General features: G+C 40.6%; 1 protein-coding gene across 12 annotated transcripts in view; it reads right to left on the bottom strand.

The window, feature by feature from the left end:
- Positions 1 to 23,695, bottom strand: part of LOC105479633 (family with sequence similarity 13 member A) — a 377,790-nt gene that overhangs the window by 9,491 nt on the left and 344,604 nt on the right. For all 12 annotated transcript variants that reach the window (XM_011737705.3, XM_011737709.3, XM_011737712.3 and 9 more), the window contains 7 exons: positions 20,536 to 20,683; positions 12,260 to 12,473; positions 11,600 to 11,738; positions 10,800 to 10,881; positions 9,790 to 10,010; positions 9,098 to 9,181; positions 1,230 to 1,325 (listed from right to left, as the gene is read on the bottom strand). In XM_011737705.3, coding sequence (XP_011736007.2) covers positions 1,230 to 1,325; positions 9,098 to 9,181; positions 9,790 to 10,010; positions 10,800 to 10,881; positions 11,600 to 11,738; positions 12,260 to 12,473; positions 20,536 to 20,683 — 984 coding nt within the window. The remainder of the gene's footprint in view (positions 1 to 1,229; positions 1,326 to 9,097; positions 9,182 to 9,789; positions 10,011 to 10,799; positions 10,882 to 11,599; positions 11,739 to 12,259; positions 12,474 to 20,535; positions 20,684 to 23,695) is intronic.

The following is a 23,695-nucleotide window of genomic DNA, read 5'->3' as shown; positions in this document are numbered from 1 at the left end:
GGCAGACACGCAGAAGAAACCCGAGGAGAAACACCTGCTCCCACCGCTGCCCCCGCCAGTCACAGTAGCCACAAGAACACTTCGGCTGTAGTCAGCTAAGGAGAATCACATAAGCTCAGAAAGCAATACAAAGGGGAGCTGACTTCTCTGTTGCACGTTCACCCTACTTAGGGACACTATGGGTTCCTGCCTGGAGAATGAAAACTCCTTGGATCTAATCGTTTTATTTGTTAGTTTAGGACATTCCTCCAGAATACACTAAAGTGGCTTTCTTCAAATACACCTGCCTGAGATCTCTGGACCCTCCTTTCTTCATTAAATACATTGTTAAAAGAAATAGACAATATCCTAGGCCTAGAAAGAAGGGCATTTAAGGCCGGGCCAGACAGGAGCAGCGGCTAAGATGAGTATGTATTGCAACGGCAACATCAAAGTGAGTTTGTGTCTGCTTATTAAAGAGCCTAAAAGCCAGCAGGGGAGATGGGAGCACTGAAACAGAGGCAAATGTTTCCCCGAGAGACGGGCAGGGCAGAACACCCCACTCATAAGCTGGGGGTGGAAATGCTGAGACTGGGATGAGGGATGGGAGCAGGTGGCTGGGCCTTAAAGACTGTCCTGTCGCTGAAGGCAAGCTGCTGCTCCCTACTCTTGACAAAATCAAAATCCAGGAGCCAAAAGCAGCAAAGTTCAAGGATGGTGGCCACTGACAGCAACTTCAATGAGCAGCCTCCTTTCCTACACCTTGCCACACCCTCCAAGAAGAAGGGCCTCTTGCTTGAGTTTCTCAGAGGATTTTCTCCCTGGACACAATTCCCAAGGGAGTTATCTCCTCTTGGATGGGAGGGACTATGAGCAGAGGGCCTTGGGACCACAGCAGCACTCTTTGGAGTGAAGAGGGCTGGAGAAAGCACAGCCCTGCCCGCTTGGTGCTCTGTCCATCTGGCCCAGCACATCCAATGGATGTACATGCCTTTGGGGCAAAGCATGTCCTCCAAAAGGGAAAAATAAATTCTATCAGCTTCAGATTTGCCCATTTTTAACAAATGTAGCCTCAGGGGTCTTTGATAAAGTCTTCATTCCTCAAGCTGTGGGTCATGGATACTAATGGCTGATTCAGCCACTAAAGCCTATTCTTTAATGAGAAAGCAGGTTAGGGCCCTAATTCATATATCCAGGGCCCATTCAAGCAGAAAGGTGTTGTAGCAGCCACAGGAAGGTATTCTACTCACAATGATGGGTATGGTGTTGGCTCGGGACAGGATCTGTTTGACCAGCCGGTACCTGTCATATAGTGGCTTCATCACCTGACGTTCGTTCTTTGTTACCTGAAAAGCAAGAACGAGAGCTATGAGAAGCCTGCTGCTGGGAGTCACGACCAGTTGTCTAAGCATGCTCTGGGCCTTTGTAATTCTAGAGAAACTCCAGATGATGCAACTTAAGTCTTACTACCCTCACAAAATTTATTTAAACTGATAATATTATTTATTCAATAAATATTCAGATTACCTACTTCAGCTGCAGATCAGGGGATGTCACTCCATTGGTAGTACAACTTTTTCTAAATCCAAACTAGGATCATTCTCAGGTTCCTGCTTAAAACTCCTCCAGGTTCAGAGTTCCCACATGACTATTTTCTGAGCCCAGGGAAAATGAAAGCATATATTTGCTATAAGACGTATCATGTAGGCTGTGCACGGTGGCTCACGCCTGTAAGCCCAGCACTTTGGGAGGCTGAGGCAGGCAGATCACCTGAGGTCAGGAGTTCGAGACCAGCCTGGTCAACACGGTGAAAGCCCATCTCTACTTAAAAAAAAAAAAAAAAAAAAAATGGCTGGGTGTGGTAGTGGGCACCTGCAGTCCGAGCTATGCAGGAGGATGAGGTGGAGAATTGCTTGAACACAGGAGGTGGAGGTTGCAGTGAGCCAAGATCACACAACTGCACTCCAGCCTGGGTGACAGAGCAAGACTGTCTTTAAAAAAAAAAAGACAAAAAACAAAAGACATATCACGTAGTTCATTCACTTCTTTCTCCTCTATGAAACTGTTATGTTTCTAAGAACAAGATTCTGGCAAACAGTGGGTATTCAAGGAACATTTGATGAAAAATACATGCACTGATTCATCTGTATATCCCTAATAGAATCTGGCACAGGGCTAAAAAATGTTTAAAGGACGGATTCTCCAGGCAGTGGGGAGGAATCACACCCAGCTCCCTGGTACAGTATTGGAAGCGCCTCATACTCTTTCTGCTGTTTCTCCTCCCCATCACACCTCCAGCTCCAGCAATCAAGTAGGTTGTCTCAACCTTCTTGTCTAATTCCCTCTACCCTGCCATGACTTCCTCTTTGCTCTTTTGTTTGGCAAATTCCAGATCGAGAGCCACTTCCCTGTGCAGCCTTCTTCCAATATCCCCCATTCTGGGAGACTCACCCATTCTCTCCTTTGTTTCACCACCCTGCCGGTGCATACCCTGCAATTTCACAAATGCTTTTATACTCTATTGTAGCGATATGTTGACACGTGTCTCCTCCTTGAGACTGTAGCCCCTTGAGAGCAGGAGTTTATGTTTTTGTATCCCTAGTAACTATTTCAGTGCCTGAATACTTGGTGGAAATATTCCATAAATATCAAATGAGTGAATAAATGGTTCAAACATGAATAGGTGTACCTGATTCACAGATGCAGTCCCATTGGTTACTTAAATGGGGAATGAGATGAAGCATCTTTGTTTCAAGTTAGCTGTTTGTCTCCTGCATTCTCTTACAACTTCACACATAATAAGGCAAGAGTTTTAGAGGTAAGAAAGGCAAGTAGCATTAGCTTTGACCATTTCTTTTATGGGTTTTTTGAGCCTTCAACTTCAAAGATGACTCTGGATTATAAAGAAATGGATGATCCTTTGTTGCCTTTTGTATTTGCCTTTCTCAAAGTGATCAACAGAAAGTGTGCTTTGGATAAACTTGACAAGTTAGAATAAGATCAACAAGAATAACAGCCTTTTATTTCTTGCTCTTCTGTTATCAGATAACTAATGGGCAATTGGTATTTTCCTCTTCCACTATCTACTATACCATGAGGAGTTTTATAATTTTACAAATAATGACTGTCAAAACTAGAAGGGTCTCAAATTATTTTACAGAAAAAGACTAAGGATCAAACCCCAGGTGTCACCCGCTACACACCTACCACCCAGCTGAAATGAAGACTGTGTGCAGTGCTGGCAAAGATGCTGAACATCTGGAACTCTCCTTCACTGCTGGTAAGAGTGAAATACTTTAGAAAACTATTTGGCAGTACCTACTAGAGCTGAACTTATGACTCGTCAATTCCACTCTTCAGTATATACCAAACAAAGGTGGCCTTAAGTTCATCAAAAGACATATGTAAGAATGTTCATTGCAGCACTGTAATCCCAAACTGGAAATAGTCCCAAACCAGAAATCGCCCATATGCCCAGTGATAGAATGAAGTATGTTCCCCAAATTGAATACTACACAGCAATGAGAATGAGTGAATCACAGCTATATGCAACATCATGGATTAGCCTCATAATAATAAAGCCGAGTAAATTACACCAGACACAAAACATACTGTCAGATTCCACTTACATAAAGGTCAAAAATAAGAAACAGCCACAGAGTTAGATGATAGTGGTTTTTCTCTGTGGAACCTTGAGTCACGGTACTGACTGGAAGGGAACATAAGCGAGGCCTTTGGAGGATCAGCAACGTTTTGTTTTGTGATCTGGGTGCTGGTTACCTGGGTGTGTTTACTTTGTGAAATTTCATCAAGACACATGTTTATAATTTGGGCTTGTTTCTGCACTTACGTTATATATGGTAACCATCCCAAATCTGAAAATCCAAAATCTGAAACTTTTTGAGAACTGACATGATGCCAAAAGGAAATGTTCATTGGAACGTTTTGAATTTCAGATTTTGGGATTTGGGATGCTCAATCAGTATAATGCAAATATTCCAAAATCTGAACAAATCCAAAATCTGAAACACTTCTGGTCCCAAGCATTTTGTATAAGGGATATTCAACCTGTACTTCAACAAAAGTGCAACGACAGCCACAAAAAAGTGTGAGGAACAGAAATGAAATGATTTGTACAATGTCATATGTAAAATGACAGAATTTAGGACTGTCGGACACATGAAATAATTTTTTAAACAATATATAGAACATGTTGTAGATGAGATTAAAGTGCATCCTAATGTCAGCACATGACACATGGTGAAATATAATGTGCAAGATAAACAATAGATGGTTGAGTAACCAAAGTAAACTAAAAATAGACATAGGAACCAGCCAGCATCCCCACTGTGAACTAGCATCCATTAGTATGTATTTGGCAGAAACATCTTTGAAAGTAAAACCAACCAGTTACAACAAATTTGACACAAACCAATCTCATTCTTACTCTTTATTCAAAAAGAAAGTTTTCTACTTGGAATAGATGAGGAAGATCACTGGCTTAATTCTTCGGCTCATGCCATTGATATTTAGATTTTCTACAAATTGCTCATGTTTTCAATAAGTGGTCCCCAGGAACTAATCACATGTGGGTGATCTGACAAAATCCAGTGTTTTTGACTATGGAGAGTTAAAACTCATGATTCCACAAAACCATTGTCATTTAACAGAAGCACTAAAAATATCAAAGATCTTTAAGTCTGAGGTAAGAGAAAGGTGTAAGAATAATGACCTGATTTTTATCATAATCATTTTCATGATATATATTTGAAGCCAAAGGCTCAGTGATACTAAAAGTTAATGCAACTTTTACCCATCATAATAACGATCAGTGCTCGGTTTGTAAGTGGGGTCAAAATTTAATCAGTAGTTATATGAACAAAGCAGGACCTTCGTTGAACTGTCAAAAAAGAGCTATTCAATCTGCCATAGGAAAACCGTTTGAGTTGACGTCTCTTATTCTTGACTCATCAGCTGCTCAGGGATTCTGCTGCCCACCAAGAACAGGGCTCTGAATGAGCTACTGAAATTCTCTCAGCCTCAGTTTTCTGAATGGTAAATTGCAGAAATCAAATTAGAAAATCTTTATGCTTCCTAATTGCTTGGAAATGACTTTAGGCCAGGCATATAGTATATTCTCTCTTCAAAGTACTTTCACTCCTCTGTCTTCAAAACTTTATCTAAAGTGATAGTGCTGAATGGTCTTCCAATATGTGGAACTAGGGTTATCCGGAAGACGTATTTTTGCACATAAGTGAAACAACGTAAATATCCAGATGTGAAGATCTAAGGGGAGAATGCGGCACTTCCACTCCGTCTTTCCTTAATGATTCAAATAAATTGTCATTTACTGGTCTCTTACTACCCTATTTGGTTGCCCCGTAAGTTTCGTAAGTTTCGGATATTTCAAAACACAAAGGGAACACTAGCCAACAATTATCCACATTTAATTAATGGCAAGTCTTGAACAGAAATCATAAAGGCCTGATTAGGCAGCTGCATTTGTCTGCCTTTATATTTTGTGATGGTTTTGGTCTTAGCCTCAAATAAAACTTCCTTACTGCAGTATCAGTTTAGTTGCTGTTACCTGACAAAACCACAAAGGTGAAAGGTAAAATGATCAATGTATTTACTTTAAAAATAAAGATAAATTAGAACTATGAAATATTAAGAGCTAGAAAAGCCTTATTTTTTAGATGATAAAATTAAAGCACCAGAGAGGGTAATGATTTGCTCAAGGCCACAGAGTTGGGTCCAGATCCGAGGTTTATGGACTTCCAGTTGTTTTCTTTCACAAATAAGAAGTAGGATCTTTAACTGTGATGATTTTTGGATTCGGGATGCTCAATCAGTAGCACGTCAATACAGCATAAAGGATATAGTGCTGTCAATATAGCACAGAGATGTAGCATTATTCTCTAATAGGGTTTGGCCAAGCTGCCTTCATAACGAAGAACTCTGCCTTCCAAGCCAAGAGTTTGCCTATATTGAATTTACAAAAATTTGTGCTTATGAACAGTGTCACAGAAACACAACTTTGTGAGAAATTATGTCATAGACAAACTATGCGGCCTCAAACTCTCCTTGATAAAACAAGAAGTACTTTGAGTTTGTGTGTGAGGGGTATACCTCTGAATCATCAAACTGCTAGAAGGAGAAGACAAAATGAGATGGATTCTTATAACTGTTGCATTCTTGGCCTATTAATTTGAAAAATGACAACTCTCTCTTCGTTATCAGGTAATCATAACAGACTGTAAAAAGATCAGAAAATCCAAAACAGCAGTTAACCAAAGGAGAATATTTATAAATGGCTCCAGAATTTGCATTTAAATTTGAACATGGATGTGTCTAGGGTCCTCAAGGTTTAAAAACACACAAGACTAAAATACTCCATTGAGGAAGAACCAGAAGCTCTGATCAGGCAACCCATTCTCTCCCCTCTGTTTATTATCAAATAGTGGGTTACACAGACAGTAACACAGTGACATGTAGTTATTTACTGCACTTCTGTGACATGCTCTTTTGATGAGAAGATTCTTAAATATTGAAAAGGACACACTTTAATAAGAATAGGGAATTATATGCCTGTGTATACATGAGTGTTTTGTTTTTATATATAAGTCTGCAGAGTGCCCTGATAAAGCAAACAGCTTTGCTAAAAATGTACAGAAGCAGCTGATTACCGTTTCGGCCTAAGATTTTACTAGTTAGTGCCCTTTTAAATCAGTATCTGTAGACTCAGAAAAAATCCATTGAATTCTGAGCACCTGCTTTTCTGAACAATTGGGGTTTGGAACAATAGTTTAACTCTGGAAGTACATGTATTTTTCTTCTAAGAAGAGTGTTGTCCACATGGTATTTACAGTCCAGAGTCCATGGTAACACCAGAAATCTAAGAATTAAAAGTTTACTCTTTGATTTGTTTTTCAGACTGGCCAGATATCAAATGAACTCTGCTTTTCCTGAAGAGGTTGGAGCATCACATTCCAAATAGAGAGAGGCAGAGAGTTTGGCACGGGACCAGAAATGAATGATGCTCAAATTTCCTACAGCATTTGTTCCCCACCCTATGAGATGCTAGAATCCAGACCCACCTGAAAGGGTGATGAAAGGAAATAAGGCAGGGCCAAGAATAATAGTTCATATTCGTAATAAGAGGGCTATGAAATGCACATTCTTTTGCCTGATTTAATCACTTAATCAGAAGGAGGCTACAGAGAGTAGAACATGTAATTGTAACAGAAGTGAAAACTATCATTTACTGTGCAAACCCAGTAAAAGCCACCCCACCCCACTTCCTCAGTGGCAGACATCCTACAGGTAAATATACACAGATAAACGTCTGTGTGTGTGTGTGTAATATCATTTCATCTCCTTGGCAATTTATAACAGGTATCTATTATATAGACAAAGCACCAAGGCTCTGAGAGGTTACCTAAGCAGCCCAATGTCACAGACATCATCTCAGTGGGGCTGGTTTTGAAGCTGGGTCTGCCAATTCTATGTGTCTGACCCAGTCCAGACTGATTGAGGGAATCTGTTCCCAACTCAGAGCAACAAATACTACAGCACACACAATACTCAACTGGCAGCAAGGTGAAGTCTATCTAGAACACAGCTGTGAGTTCCTAAGGGCCTTGGGCATGGAAGTCCTTAAAGGTGTCTATCAATGTCATAACCCAAATCCACAGAAGGAAAAGAGGAAATGTTAAAGAAGGAAAACACACCTTCTCCATGAGGCCTGCCATACGGCTACACAGAGATCTATACTTTAGGGTTCTGAGCCTATTGTGGAGAAGGAGCATCTCTCTGATAAAAGAAGTTCACTTCTTCCTCTACACATTTTGAACATTCCAGTGGAGAAGGAGAAAGTTTCACAGCGTATTTGAGCTCTAGAGCATTTACTATTTGGTTCAATGCCTTTAAAAAAATCCCACACAAAGCTTGGCTGAAGCATGAACATTATCCCAGAGTGTCAGTATTTTCCACTGCAGGGACAGGCCAGCAGAATAAATCATCATCAGTGGCAGCATTTTTTTTTTTTAACATTTAAACCTGATAAATTCAGAATAAAATGCCACCAAGGAGACATTCTACAGATAGTTATTGGACCCGTGTCATGTGTCAGGTCTGGTGCTAGACACTGAGGACTGGGGTCACCACTAGGTGAACAAAGCCCAGAATCCCTACCCTCCCACACCTTAGAGTCTAGTGAATTATTCTGGAACCTTCTTTATTTAAAAGAGCATATTTTAGATGAAAAGACTATCGTATAGTCATGGCCAAGACTGAAAAAGAGATCTATACTTTTTGGCTATATAAAAATAATCAGTGAACCTAAACTTCATGCTTCCTTATACCTGCTTTCAAGAATTTGTTTTGTTAGGTCTCTGACAACATTATGAACAAAAGGTTATTAAGAATGACTGACAAGAAGGGTGTGTGATGAAAAGTTCTTCAAGGAAGAGAGCAGAAGCCTATCGTGCTACCGCTTCCCCCACAGCTAACAACAAACATTCCAGCAGTGCTTGCTGAACAGCAAGCCACCGCAAATGCTTCCGTGATTAGGAAAAGGCAAAGCCATATTTTGGATTCCTCACACTTCTAGTTCTGAATGGCAGCTGGAACTTCTTTACAGACAAACACTAGTTGCACTGCATTGCAGAGAGATTGAATTTTAAGGCAGATCATTCTAGTTTAACACCTTTCATTTTATGGATGAGGAAGCATACAGTCAGTGACAGCTTATCGGGGGAGACCTAGGGACAGGGAAGTCTTCAAACTCCAGGGGTCTTTACGCCCTATACTCTGCCCCCCCAACCCCTGGCCCCTCCACCATTCCTTCCTTTAAAGCAGTACATTAATGACTAAATTTTACTTGCAAACAAATTTTTCATTGGAACCCAATTAAGTTCAACATCTACTAGATAGAACTTTCTTATTGGCTAAGCCTTCAGAAAGCTTAGTTATGGTGTAAATATATAGTAACCTCCTTTATCCTAAAAGTAAAGAAAGCAGACACTAGGGAACCCCATTTGTAAAATACTGAACATGGAAAATCCATTTCTAAAGCCAGATAATTGACCCCAATCAGAAAATTTACTACATCACATACCGGCCGTCCATGAATGCTTTCATAATATAACAGAGCTTTCTGCAGAGCCACTTTCTCATTAGCAATCTGGTCTTTGGTCATATCCTGTATAAACATAGGGATAGAGAATTGAAAGAGAGGAAAATGTTTGTGAACATTCCAACTTCTTTACTTAAACACATTCCTAAAGCAAGGCTAAAAAGATTCCTCATGTAACAGCTCTCCCTAGCTCTATCCAAAGTTCCTTTAGTAATGGGCTATTCCTGAGCTCTTGGGAGAAATGTGACCAGCACAGCAGAATCATCAGCCACTTGCATCTCCCACATGGCAGTAAAGGTACTGTGAACACTGAGGTAAGCAGGGCTGTGAGGCACATGGGGCTTAGCTTAATGGCCCAAGCAATGACGACAGTTATATGTTACACAGTCCCAAAGGTTTGTCTCTAATCCTTCTACCTCAGAGAGTCACAAAACCAGCTATTAACCTAAACAAGTTCATTCTGTAACCTATACAATAGAGTTTTGTTTTCAGTCTGTAGTCAAAAACCAAAGCACCCACAGTTAACGCACTCTGCAGTGGTTTCATCAGCTTCTCTAGACACTTAACAGCCTGGAAGGCTTAACAAGGCATCACCTTCCTACTGGGATTCGTGTGGCATGCCCTGTGTCCCTACCACATTGACTGGGGCTTAGGACTTCGCAGAATCATCGCACCTTAATGTCCTCAGGACGGCTGCTTTCCGCTCGCTTCTCCTGGAGCTTCCTCTGAATAGATTCCAACGTGGCTTCAACACTGGGCTTTATTGCTTTATCTACCAGCTCTTGCTTCTTCTCATCTTCTTTCTCAAGCTGGGAACCAAAACTCTTGGGAAGTGTGTTGCTTCGCTGCCGCATCCTGGGAGTTAGGTCCTCTTCAGATATCTTTAGTTTTGACTCTAGTTGAGAAGATTTCGGGGTAGAGATATGAGATTTGATGTCTGCCCAACACAAATTGTTTTTCTGTAGTGTCAATAACTTATTCTGTCTTTTTTTCAGAGAGTATCTAGTTACAGTATCAGTAGAAATCCCTGAATTATTATGTAAAACCTGAGCTAATGGTAACATCTTCTTTGATTACATGGAATGTTTTCCTAACACTAATTGCTGAGAAAGCTTTAGCCGCATCTGCCTGTATGATGTTCTCAGAATGTGGCATCCTTGTTCCTTCAGTGGTTAAAGGTATTTACTAATCTAATGCCCAACCACTGGCCAACCTTTTCTGTATGACTTACATACTTTATTCTGAAATTAGGTTCACTTTGTATTCTATTCAGTTGTTTATATGACCGTGTCTCTGAAAAGATGGGAATCTCTTTGAGGGATGGGGGCCAAACGCTTTGCAGATTCATCTCTGTGTCTACTTGTTTGCTTCTACCACCACAGCAAATGGAGACTTGGATTAAACAGGTGTTTGAGAGATGTTGACTTGAAACCATCATCCTTTCTATTAGTGATCTAGGGAAATGAAGAAATGCCGCAGGATTCGCCTCTTAGCTGATCTGGTTTCCCTATGACTGAGACCATGCAAAGACCTGGGGCAGTGGTCACTCTGAATAGCTGAGAGTGCTGGGAAGCAACTTTAAGGACCCTGGAATGCCTTAGCAGTGGCAGTCAGTGGGAGAGGAGGTGAGAGACTCTGCACCTGGCTTGTTGTACAGAAGCCACAGCTCCAGAACTTTACCCACCTTTAAGTTGTCTCCGGAATTTGGCAAGGTCATTTGTCCATTTCAGAACCTCTGCATTGGCTGCTTTGTCACTGTGGGAAGGCTGAGAAAAGGAAGTCTAGAGTAAATGCTTGGGAACTGGAGCAGGGAAAAGAAGAAGTGTTTGATGATCATTTTTGTTTTAAATAGGAAGGAAAACTTGAGCCCCATCAGAATAAGAAATTAAACACAAATGTAATTCCATTATCCTTTCCATTTGGTTATTTTGATGCTTTCAAAAAATTCCTCAGAGGCAAAATGCATCTTTATGATCAGGGACTTCTGTGAGGTCCATGACCCCCTTGCCATTATTTGTAGGGTTCAACCCGTAAGGCAAACAGTGTAGAAAACAGAGGGGTATATGATGTTTTGCTCAGCAACCATCATGAAAATGCCTGTTTGCCACTCTTGTGGGAAATCCTGAGTACAGAGCTGACAGCAGAACGAGCTCAGTGCTAACGAGATTTCAGAAGATAATATTGAATTAAATTTTAGTCAAACGATTTCATTCAACAATTTCTCCAGCTCCTGCTTACTGATTAATTTATAAAATGTAGATTTAAACTTTCATTTTTTTTTGGTAAGAATGCACTTGTGCAAGAAAAATGCTGACACATAATGATTGGGGTTTATCAGGGTGTACTATCCAGGGTTTGCTGCCTTTTTGTTGTAAGATTCCCTAGAAGTCTCCCTTAACCTTTCGCTGTTTCTTTGAGTTGTTGAAACACTGGCATGTCCAGGGAAAGGGGGAGGTGAAAAGAACAGTGTGAGGGGACATTTACTCTGTACTTCTTCTCTTCTTCAAATCTATCTTCAAACTTCCGGATCTTCTTTTTAAGGCTCTGAATCCTTCGTGTGAGCTGGGCAGGCGTCAGGTCCTCTTGCTCATCATCGTAGGACCCCAGGGAGGAGCTTCGCCGCCTGGGAAGAGTACAACTTGGGTCAGTTTCCCCAGGAGCAGTCACTGCTTGGCGAGAGGGGCCCTGGGGAAGTGGGACACCATGTGGCATGTGGTGGTGGGGTGGGGTGGCAGCGTGAAGACCAAACAGCCTCTCTCCTCTTGAATAAAAGACACTTGACTGATCCACTGGAGCGTGGTATGTCCCACCTATTAAGTATACATCTAAGCTTTTCTAGCTCACATTTATAATTAGCAAAGTAGGAGTGAAGTCGACCTTTCCTGTGGGCCTAAAAGAGCTGAATTGGAGAGTGCTTTGGAAAGGAGGTGCTAAGAAAATTCAATATGTGATGTTGCAGTTGGGCCACAGCTCAAATGGGAAACTGCAACGCGGCCTGTGTCCTAGGACGGAGAATTTCACATATGTTGCTCCATAGGCTCACGACTTAATTAACAAAACATTATTCGCTATCAGTGCCATTCCTATCTTTTCTGATGTTGTGGGGATGATGCATTTACCTATCGGCAACACAGAGAAACATACCTCATGAAAGAATGGGAGTTTGGTGGGGAAGGAGGCACTTCCGTGTCATCCAGGTATTGTCTGCTCTGCCCATAAGCGTAGAACCGAGGAGAGAGCATGGGGTCGCTGTCTTCGTCCAGCAGCTGACGGATCAGGCGCCCAGCCTGCGGCGAGAGGCGGGCTTCATCAGAGTCACTGTTCTCCCGCTGCCAGGAGGAGAAAGCAGGGATAGGCTCTGGAAAATAAGGGCAGTAAGAGGTTAGGACTGTTCCTGAAAGAGGGCAGGGTTGTTCTTTAAAACACAAGTGTTTCCCAGGCTTCCCAGATGCTTTAGGAAGCTGCCCATTGAATCATTTCTCATTTTACAGCTAAGGTCTAGACTAAGGACACTGTGCCCCAACTGAAATCACTAACGTGTCTGACAGCCATCATCTATCTACCTCTCATTTCCATTCCCACTGGCTTTCCAAAGAGAATTTGCTAGGGCTACCCTGGGGAGGAGCCTTGAAGGGGGAAGCCCAGTCGATCAGTGACAAAACTCTTCCACCCGATGGCATCATTGAACAGAAAATGTGCACGCCTAAAATCCCAGCACTTTGGAAGGCCAAGGCAGGCGGATCACCTGAGGTCAGGAGTTGAGACCAGCCTGGCCAACATGGTGAAACCCCATCTCTACTAAAAATACAAAATTTAGCTGGGCCTGGTGGCGGATGTGTGTAATCCCAGCTACTCGGGAGGCTGAGGCACGAGAATCGCTTGAAGCCAGGAGGCAGAGTTTGCAGTGAGCAGAGATAGTGCCACTGCACTCCAGCCTGGGTGACAGAGTGAGGCTCTGTCTCAAAAAAAAAAAAAAAAAAAAAAAGAAAAAAAAAAAAGAAAATGTGTTGGTGGGGGAGATATTTGGCATCACAGCTGTACAGCCTTCACTAAACAACTGAGGAGTCAAGCTAAGGAACCACATCAATCTTGAGAGAGCCTATGTATTTAGGAGTTTATAACTTCCCTTGAGGTCATCCAGTAAGCTGTTTTGTGTGCTTCTGCTTAAGTGTGTTGGGATTAGCACATTTAAGATGCATGCTTTGCGCTCGAAACTTCAGAAGCTGCTCAAGACTCCAGTTAGAGTGAGATGCATACATAAATTAGCCAACAGAGGAAAAACGAACACCTTACAAAGGACAAATTTGTACAAATCAGTTTAGATAATCTGTTAAAAAAAATAACATGCTCAGCACAGAATCTTGATCTGTCATTTAGGGAGGGAAGAAGGCAATTGTTTATTTCTATTTACTGTAAGACACCTCAATAGACTCCTTTCCTCATTTAAAAAAACCCGTCTAAAAGATTTAAAAAATAGATGTCGATGATATAAGGTATTTCATTTGTAATGTTTGCATTATAAAATGAGTTATGCTTTAAATTTACTTGTGGATTACTGTGATTTACACAAGGCTAGAATTTGGCCATGATCTTAAATTCTGGGATTCCTAGACTTTGAATCATGGAACAGTTGCTCCTCTACCTATCATACTATAAAATGTGCAAAACTATCTTGAATAAGTGCTTATTCAGGCTTCTATTTAAAAATAGATAATCCTAGAATGTTACAGCTGGGTGTGACTTCATACCTCAACTAATTTTGTGATTTCTCAATCCTGGCCGTACATTGAAGTCACACAGGGAAATATAAATGACTACCAGAACGCAGGCTTCTCACACCATCCAAGTCAACAACATTTAGGTGAGGGTCCAGATATTTGCCCGTCACACACACACAAGTTTAAAAGCTGTCCAGGTGATGCTCATGTGCAGCCAGGTTTGAGAACGATTGATCCGACCCGGCAGATGACAGATAAGGAAACTGAAACCCTAAGAGGTGGGTCTAGAAGCTAAGTCTCCTGACTTCCAGATCCATGCTACAACTTAGAATGTGCCAAGTGCTTCCATAAGAGTGGCAGCTTTGAGATTTTTGTAGATCCCACATAATAGGGAGGATAAGCATATTAATTAAAAAAATTACTTTATATGGCATGAGGTCCACAGGTTCTCGAAATTTAAAGAGAGCTAGGTTATCTGGCAACGCAGACAAAAATACAAACATTCTGAGAAATGAAAGCAGTGTGAAAGACAGATTCGTATCTATTGAGGCTCAAAAAGTGGCAGAGGACATGCTAGTAGATGTGCTTGGCGAAAGCTGGAGACGAACAGGAGGTGTTTCATCATTTGTGCTAACATTATCGGTCTGCTCCTTCTAACTGGTAGGACTTGGGCACAAGCAGCTCAAACTGCCAACATAAAAGAATAGAAAATGGACTGAGAGGCGAAGTAACGAAGGGGGAGTGGAAAGCAACCCCTAGAAAAAATAAAACATGTCAGCTGCAGAAAATGGAGCTATTAAACTGACCAGCTTGCATCTTCTCTGCCATGATATTTCATGAGACAGCGTAATTTTCTGCAAGGACTTTCCCCATGAGAGGGAAAGGGTTAAGATGGCTCGAACAGTAATGCAGCAGGCAATAAGCTCACTGCAGAGTGGCAAAGCAGCAAAGCCTTCCTGGGGACAGAGGGCTTTGGCAAAGCAAAGTCTGATGTTGATATTGGCATTTGAGTGCTGGTTAGTTTGACATTTCTATTCATAAAAACTTAGTTTAAAAGGTGTTACCTTACATCCTGAAGCCCTTTAATGTGTTAGAATCTAGCAGAATATTTCCTTAAAAATGCTACAACTCTTCTTTAAGTTTTCAACTAGGTGGTCTCTGTGTATACAAATATTTGCTTATAAGTGTGTGTGATAAGATAAACTGTGATCTTGAATTCACTATAAAATGCTAATCATGGAACTGAATAATCATTATTTGATGCTTTGTGGCTAATGGCAGGGCCATCCATCAGTTTTCTTGTTTGTTAACACAGCTTTATTTTGTGGCTTGATTCTTCATCAGTTGCTTCACTGACAGGGAGATCAAATGTGTCCTTTTCCTAGTGTCTCCCGTGGTATACAGGAAATACACAGCTGCAGTAATTCTAGCTTATCAGTGACATTTTCTCCTAAAGCATATAGTTAGGGTGAATGAATTCACTTATTTTAAAATGAGAAATGTAAAACTATATGAAATTTCGACTTTAATAAAAAGGTATGCATGTAGAACAGAAGTGAAAGGTTTCTCATCTATGCAACACAAAATGCTTACGTGATTTTCCCCTTTTCCTCTCTTTTCTGTTATTCGATCGTCTTATAGTTTAAGGCTTCTATTCAAAAGAGTTATAAAATGACATGTAATACACAGTTCACTATAACTAAGGAATCAGTAAAACTCTTCCCCATTTTAGTTTGAAATGATCTAAAAGCACAAGGCTCACATTTTGAGAGTTGGCACTCAACTAGAACAACAACAAAGAACTAAATAAGGTGGTGTGGTAGGTAATAGGTCTAATTTCACCGCCTGCCTAGAGAGCTGGTTTTGAGAATGTATTCACTTACCATTCCCAGTTGCTACTTTGGGCAATATTTTATATTTTAACTAGCAATGCTAGAGCAAGGAAAGAGACAGGGATGTTGCAAGAAAATTATTCAAAGGGAAAAACAGGAGGCATGTGAGGCTTCACACTGGACTGTCTTGCTAAAGCACCACATAAAATAAATGCATTTTCATATCTAGACCAAAGTTCCTTGTATACAGTTAGTTTTGCTTCTAGTCATGTGTCTCGTCACAGTGAACTCTGGACATAAGTATGACATGCCTCTCTATTAAAAATTAATCCACCCAGGTCAGTTGACATCGCAGCAGGTCTGAAGTAACAGAGATAAAAGCTGCATGCTTGCTACTGAAGTAATAAAAAAGACTAGGCCCTGGGGGACTTCCAGTTCAGACACCATAGTACACATGGATATAATGGAAATTTTCTGTAGAAAGAGGGACATATCTCTGAGTAATGCTATCGTGGTCACTGGGACATAGCTACTCTCTGCTTGGCTGGCTGGATCCACTTACTATACAAAAGAAAACCGGCTATTGAGATGATTTATTTCTCAGAAATCTGCACAGAATTAAGGGGGCTGATGTTTTCCACATTTCCTTTCCAACTGTATTATTTAGAGCCATTACTCCTTGGCAAGATGTAACCATCTTTCTGCTCAGCTGAGTTAGGAGGTACTTGGACATCCCAGACATAGAAAGATATAAGCCTCATGGTGGAGGGTCTTTCCTGAAAGAATTTTATAACATTTTTAGTGTTCCAAAATTTAGAACAATGTTAGTCCTATTAAATTGTTCAATTAGTCTTGTAAACTATCAGAGTTAGGAAGAACTAGAGTAGTCAGCTTTATCAATCACAAATTTAATCCTTACATTTCATATAACTGCTTTGTCCCTGTTTGCAAAGTTAATAAGCAAGCCCTTAGTAGCTCCATTTAAATCATTAATAAATGTGTGGAACAGGATAGGGCTGAGGACTTTTTACCTAATGAGAATACCCCCGTGTGAGTTGACTTGGATCCACTTATGTGCACATTTAAGAACAGTTGTTTCATCAGTTACTAATTCACTACCCCACCTGTCTTCTCTCCTGCTTCTCTGACAGTCAGGCTATCATTAAGGCCCTGTCAGAGGCCCAGCTGAAGTCTTTTCAAATGCACCATTTCCCTAATCTAGAGTCTAGTATCAATAATATCAAAGAAAGAAAGGAGGTTGGTGTGACATGGTTAATCCTTAGTAAATCTGTAGAGGACCTAGTAATACTGATTCCTCTTGTGTTCAGAGTCATCCATGGCCATTTGGTAAACTGCGCGCTGGTTTCAAAGAAGGCAAACTTAGGCTGTCTTTTCCTGAAACTATACTTGGAAAGATTTATGGAAGATAAAACTAACACTCACATAATACCTACTAAGTGCCCATACTGTGCTGCGCACTTAGCATATTTTAGCTTATTTAATCCTTGCATTACTTATTAAATAGATACTACTGTATCGACTATTCATTATTACCTACTGTTACCACCCTATTTAAAGATGGGAAAATTAAGGTGAAAACCGAGGCAGGTTTACTAACTTGTCGTAAAGCTGATAAGCAGCAGAGCCAGGATTTGAACCCAGGGAATCTGGCTTGTAACTACTTTGATCTGTTGCCTGTAAGGATATAAAACTGACATTGTTTAGAAAGAGGCATCAGGTGGAAGTGAGGAGACTTTTGTTACTCTGAATCATCAGTTTGCTTCTTTTGGCCTCAGTATTCTTATCTGTATAACAGGAAGGTTCAAGCGGAAGGTCTTTTGAGATCTCTTGCTTTTCTATGATACTTTTAGCGAATTTCCTTTCCAAAGTTACTTTCAACAAGCAGTACGTTTTAGATATATGAAGTATCTTATGCCCTTTTAAAAATACCACCCAGCTCCCCAGTTTTTGAAATGGGGAATTGTTATGTTGCCCAGGCTGGTTTTGAACTCCCAGGCTGAAGTGATCCTCCTGCTTCAGCCCCTTAGGTAGTAGGGACGCCAGGCGCAGACCACCATGCCCGGCTTAAAATGCCCCTTTAAATTTAATTTCATCAGGACATATTGAATAGAGTAGCTGACTGCTTAAACCCCAGTACTTACACAAGGAGTATCCTCAAATCAACATAATCGACTGCTTGGGAACATTCTAATTATGCAACTCTGAAGAGCTTTAACTAACACAGAATAGTATATTAAATTTGTATATTCATTTAACTCTGGTGAAAGGAAATCCTAGTAATAACAGTCATGTGGATAAAGCAAATAATAAAACAGCTATGTATATTTAAAAAGGATAAAGTACGCCTAGTATTTGCCAATAAGCATGACCAGACTCGGATCCTATGTTCACTTTGTGAGGGTTCCATTCTACATGTCCTATGGAATCTATTGATTAGTTTCATTTCCCTTTTTGTTTCCTTGATGTTGAGTCCCAGAAGCCAATGAACATCATTTTTGTGTGGAGGGGCAGTACTTAGTGAATAGCCTGCTGGTGCTCGCCTCTGCAGTAAGTATTGCTTCACCTGATATTCTGCGATTCCACACGAATGTGAGAGTATGAGCTACAGTATGGGGATGGGAAGGAGCAACCAAACAAAAGAGGGGATGGTGGCTTGAAGACTGGTGATGGGGGCTTGCAGGTGGATACTGGTTCAGGTGGTTTTTGCTAATTACGACTTTCGTTTACATATTTTGTTGCACTGGCTTCACATTCACAAATTCGTGCAAAGTTTATTCCTTACTGGAAAGACACCATTTTCTTATTTTAGCTATAAAAACGGTGATATTTTAGTGATCAGACTTATTGCTCTCATTTTATGCAAAAATTCCTTTACTTTTATTATACTTATAGCTAAAGTTACAATAAGTACATAAGCTTAAAAAAAAGGTCACTGAAAGCAGTAACCAAATGATCAGAATGGCCTTAGTGTGAATTCATGTAGATTTTAAAGATATGTACGTTCAATAACAAATGCGGTAATTGGCAAAACAAAAACAAAAAAAGTTAAAGCAAGTTATCTCAAAAACTACTTGGAATACACAATCCACTTTCCCAAGCCTATCAAAATGCAATGTATTTTTTTCCAATAACTTAAAAAAAAAATCCATCTAGATTTCTAAAATAAAATGTTGGCTCCTTCAATTATAATCTGAAGGAAAATTCTTTATGTTAATAGCTTGAAGGAAACTATAAACTGGCTTGCAGTCACTCTGAAGAGCATTCTCAGCTTTATATGAGCATTATTTCAGTGGCTGGGAGAGACGATACATTTATGACTAACCAAGATAAAAATAACAAACTGAGTCCATTTTAGGAGAAAGAAAAAATATGGCTAATTTGAATTCTAACCAAAAATCCTAGTTTTTATCTAGAGCTTTAGTGTAGACCATATCACTAAGACTTGTGCAAATATAACATTTTTTTTTTGGTTACTACATTTTTCTTTTATTTGGGTAACAGTGACTACTATGGGACTTTTTTTGGGGGAGGTGGGGGCAAAGGTTGTTTTTAACGTATGAATTAAAAACTAACATGTGATTATTTCACGGGACTCAAAAATGAAAGAACATAAAGGTACTCAGGAATATATAACTGAAATTACAAATTAAACAACACTGCGTTTTGCTGCTCAGTGAATGCCTTTTGAGCTGAAAATGTCTGACAAAATCTCAAATCCACTGCCTAATTATATAAAAAGAACTAGAACAGGTTTCTTAGATTGCAAGGACAGAACTAGAGTAAAAAATAGTTTGTTTTCACTGAAGCCCTGGATGCCAGAAATGGAGTTTACTCTTTTTCACCTGGTGGTCTTTTCAGCTTTCCTCTTGATCCTTCATCTAACGTCATTAACATAACTTCTTGGATTAAAAAAGAGGGGAAAGTGGGTAGGGAGAGAAGACAAGGAGATCCACGTGCTGAAACGGGACTGATTTTTTCACAGCTAAGACCCCCCGGTAAGTCATTGTGTTAAGTCATGCTGCTGTATTGGAAACAGGTGCACAATTTTTCCCTCCTTGCAGCCGTCACGCACATACTGTATAGAGGTAGACTGGCATTTATTTTGGATCCATATTGGTATGTGTTTGGATGCAGACACATGGATAATGAAAGAACAAGCAGCTAGATAAAACTGCTGCAATATCCTCCCAGAAACACAATTTTGACAAGGCTACTCTCTTCTTTGCAAGTACATCTCTAACGTTTTCACCAAAGTCTCTAGAAAATCTGAAGCACTCACTGTATTACAGGCTTTCAGTAAGATGCATGTATTCAGTGTTCTTTTTGATAAGCAAATTCCTTAAATTTGCTAACCTGAAAAAAAAAATCTATCCATAAAAACAAACATAGAAACAAAGCAAACCAAAACATCGTTCTTGAAAAATGGGAAGGAGATTTCATGAAAGAGGCAGGCGGCTGGCATGCAGCAGTGGAAGATCGCGCCACAGAAGGTAGAAATCCTAAAAGCACACCAGTTCCCTATTACTCGGCTTGGTACTATGAGGGGGAAAAGACACGCACATATCAGCGCTCCTGGTGAGTCACAAAGAAAAATAAACGGCCTGCAAGGTGACACTATGATGAAGGGCAAGCGTATTTTCTTTCTTAGATTGCAGCCGCCCTCAGCAACATTTACCCTGAGGTATTCCTATGCCAGGTCAAGGATTTTCAGTCATTTAGAAATGCAGTTACTTCTGCATGCATAGCTCTCTCTTTCACCCACACTCTCACACGGTTACATGCCTCTCATTTGTGCTTATTTATATATGCTTTAATGATGGCAAATCATCCAAGTATCAGACAACCCTACCTTCCCAGTTCTTTTCATCACACAATGCAGTCAGGTCCAACTGGGGCACTTCGGAGACAAAGCTCTCCTGCTGGTCACCGGCATCTTGATTCCTCTGCTGTTTAGTGTCAGATAGGCTGGGATGCTCCTGGATCTTCATTGTGGGGCTCTGCAATAACAGCACAATGTCCCCAAATATCTACTGTTCGCCCAAACCCAAAAATGTCTACAGCAATTCCACTCCTTCAGGATAAAACCTTCCAAGCCACAGCTGCTAATGCATCCAGCACAGAAATAAAAATCATGGCTGGATGCCCCCCGGATCCTAGCTGGCCACTTGCGTGCAGAAAGCAACTGTCCATCTGTGCTCCTTTAACTTTCCCCAGGCTGCTCTTCCCGATAACTGCAGGCAGCTGACAGTCTTGGTGATTACTGATTGGGGCCAGGAATGAGGGAAAGGAGTTTGGTGTTTTCTTAAAGGAGTATGGCTCTCCTGACTGTAAACAACAACAACGACGAAAACCGGGCTACTGCTGTTGCTAAGGCTGTAGTAGCAACATGGTGTCTTTCGCAGGTGGACTTCTTTGCCCCTTAGGTAAACAGTCCTGCGAGCCAGGAACAGAGGCTGTGTACGTGAAAGCTCCCCTGCCAGCCCTGGCTGCTTAGATCAATTAAGCGGGGCTAGCTGCACATTCCCAGATTTCCTGTGGTTGTTTTCTCGCTGAGTACTGGGAGAACAGACTATTTATGGAGGAGCTCTGGGTATTAAAGCATTGTTTGCGCAAATTCAAACAGCACCGGGGTTTGGTGTCTCATCTCAGCTAGCAGTAAAGAATACGGACTCTGGAAATGAGCCAAAATTACATAGGGAGCAATTTTTTTCTTTTTTGAGTAAAAAGTCAAGAGCTGGCAAGTCAGTGATGCATAATTCATGTCTTACAAATACGCAACTGTCACTTGTTTTCCTACTATTCATCTACTCTGAATATTAAATACTTGGCTATACTTGCTTACACCAGGCTAGGACATCTGAGGGAATGGAGAAATCCTCCCCAAAAGGCTGATATTCAAATCAATAATTTTATGTTTAAACAAATTGCACTGAAATTAATTTTTTTTTAAACCTTGTTCTCTGGGTCATTCGTAAATTCAACCACTGTCAGTCTTCTCTGTCTCATACAATTATAAACAAAAGTGTTTATGAAACAGTTTGCTCACAAATGTATTCCTTAAGTAGTACAGATGGGTACAAAAGATCTTCTTTTGGAGTAACTACAAATGTACTTTGGCAAATATACTATAATTAAATGAAAAAACTAAAAACATCTGGAAATCATAAGTGATTTCATTAATGTATGAGAAACGTTCCTATGCTTAAAGCACTACTTAAGACTTGCAGCTACTTTTAATAGCTATCCAACCCACTTTGAAGTCATCAGGGAATAGCCAGGGCTTTCTACTATTATATTTCCCTGAAATGATGCATGGAGACATATTTTCTTCACATTTGGGATAAAATGAAATACCATCATTCAGGTCCTGATGAGCTACTAAAGTCTTATAGAAATGCCAAGTAAATCTGGAGATTTAAGATACTTTAAAAATGCAGTTTGTTTACTGGGGAAAAAGCCAGATTAGGCATTTATGTCACAAAAAGTATTTTTCCCTGAAGCTAAAGCCTAAGTGGACCAGGGTTAAATGCCCAAATCTAGTTCTCAGCTTTTTAAGTTACAAAGCCACTCAGTCACCAATTGTGTGTGTGCCTGGGTTGTGGGGGAGCGGGGGTGCAGGCGGGGGAAAGCAAAAGAGAGTGAGAATATGCATACAGCAAATAAGCATTTTCTCAAAAAGATTTAAAATGCTCATTACCTTTACAGACATCAAAAAAAGAATACTAGAAATACGATTTCATTTTTCAAGTATGGTATTTCCTTCATGAGGAACATACATCAAGTCATTTACGTCATCATGCCATGGAAAGGACAAGGGTTTTGCTTACAGGCAGATCTGGGTTTGAAGTGTGGCTCTGACATTTACTAGCCTGGTGCCCTGGCTGGGTTGCTTCCCTTTTCTGAGCTTCCATTACCTAACCTTTAAAATGATATAAGTGATACCAACTTTGCAAAGTTCTTTCGAAGATCTGTCAGAAGGTATGAAGGGCCTCTAGCATGATGTCTGGGGCAGGAGAGACACAAATGAAAGCCATCATTCTTTCTCTACTACTATCTGACACTGTATGAGGACAAATGAATAAAACACTGGCATGCCTCAGAATTGCTAGAGAGAGGAATTGGAGACAAGGCAAATACATTTGCAATTTGAGGGGAGGCATACTGCAACAAAGGATGGAAGACAATGTCAAATGCATTATGAAAACATTTTAGTGAAAAGAGCCACTAGCGTATCCATCATGAATCAGCAACAGAAATTTTGATTTGGGGGCAGATAGGTGTGGGCTGGAGGGGTGAGGGAGGACGGCACATCACACAGAAGGAAGGAGGAATACCAAGTGCAGATGCAGGCACGAGAGCGTGGCATGCTTGGCCACAGCAAGAGAAGTTTCAGGGTGACCAGCGCTTAGGACAAGAAGGGGGGATGGCAGATAGCAGAGGTGTCAGCTAAGTAGATGCTGGACTGTGAAAGGCCTTATATTCCGGGCTAAGTATTATATACTTATATATTCAAAAAATATTATTTCATAATAGGGCTGCCTATTATGTCTTTAGAGATACAAAGACAAAACTTATTCAAAAGAAATGATTTTTCAGTACCTACTATTTGCTAGATGTTTTTTTCATACACTGGTGAAACTATGGTGGACACACAAAATCTCTGTCATAATGAGTCTTCCAGAGAAGACAGTTAACAAAAAACTGTTAGGGTTCTGGAGAAAAATAAAGGAATATAACAAATAAAAGAAAAATAAAGTAAGAGGGATGTTGGTGGTAGCGGTGGAGTCCTCTGTTTTATATTGAGTGGTCAGGGATGGTCTCTGTGATAAAGTGACAGGAGGTGAGAAAGTGGGCCATTTGTGGAAAGAGCATTGCACTTGGATGAAAGAAGCCAAGTGCAAAGGCTCTGGGGCACGGTCAGTTTTTCTGTGTTTCAGGAATAGTACAGAGGTCACTGTTTCTGGAATCCAGGAAAGGATGGCCAGAGCCATTGTATACAGAGGGTGAGG

Source organism: Macaca nemestrina, chromosome 3, assembly GCF_043159975.1.
Source record: "Macaca nemestrina isolate mMacNem1 chromosome 3, mMacNem.hap1, whole genome shotgun sequence".
Lineage (NCBI taxonomy): Eukaryota > Metazoa > Chordata > Mammalia > Primates > Cercopithecidae > Macaca > Macaca nemestrina.
This window is presented reverse-complemented; position numbering and strand designations above follow the sequence as displayed.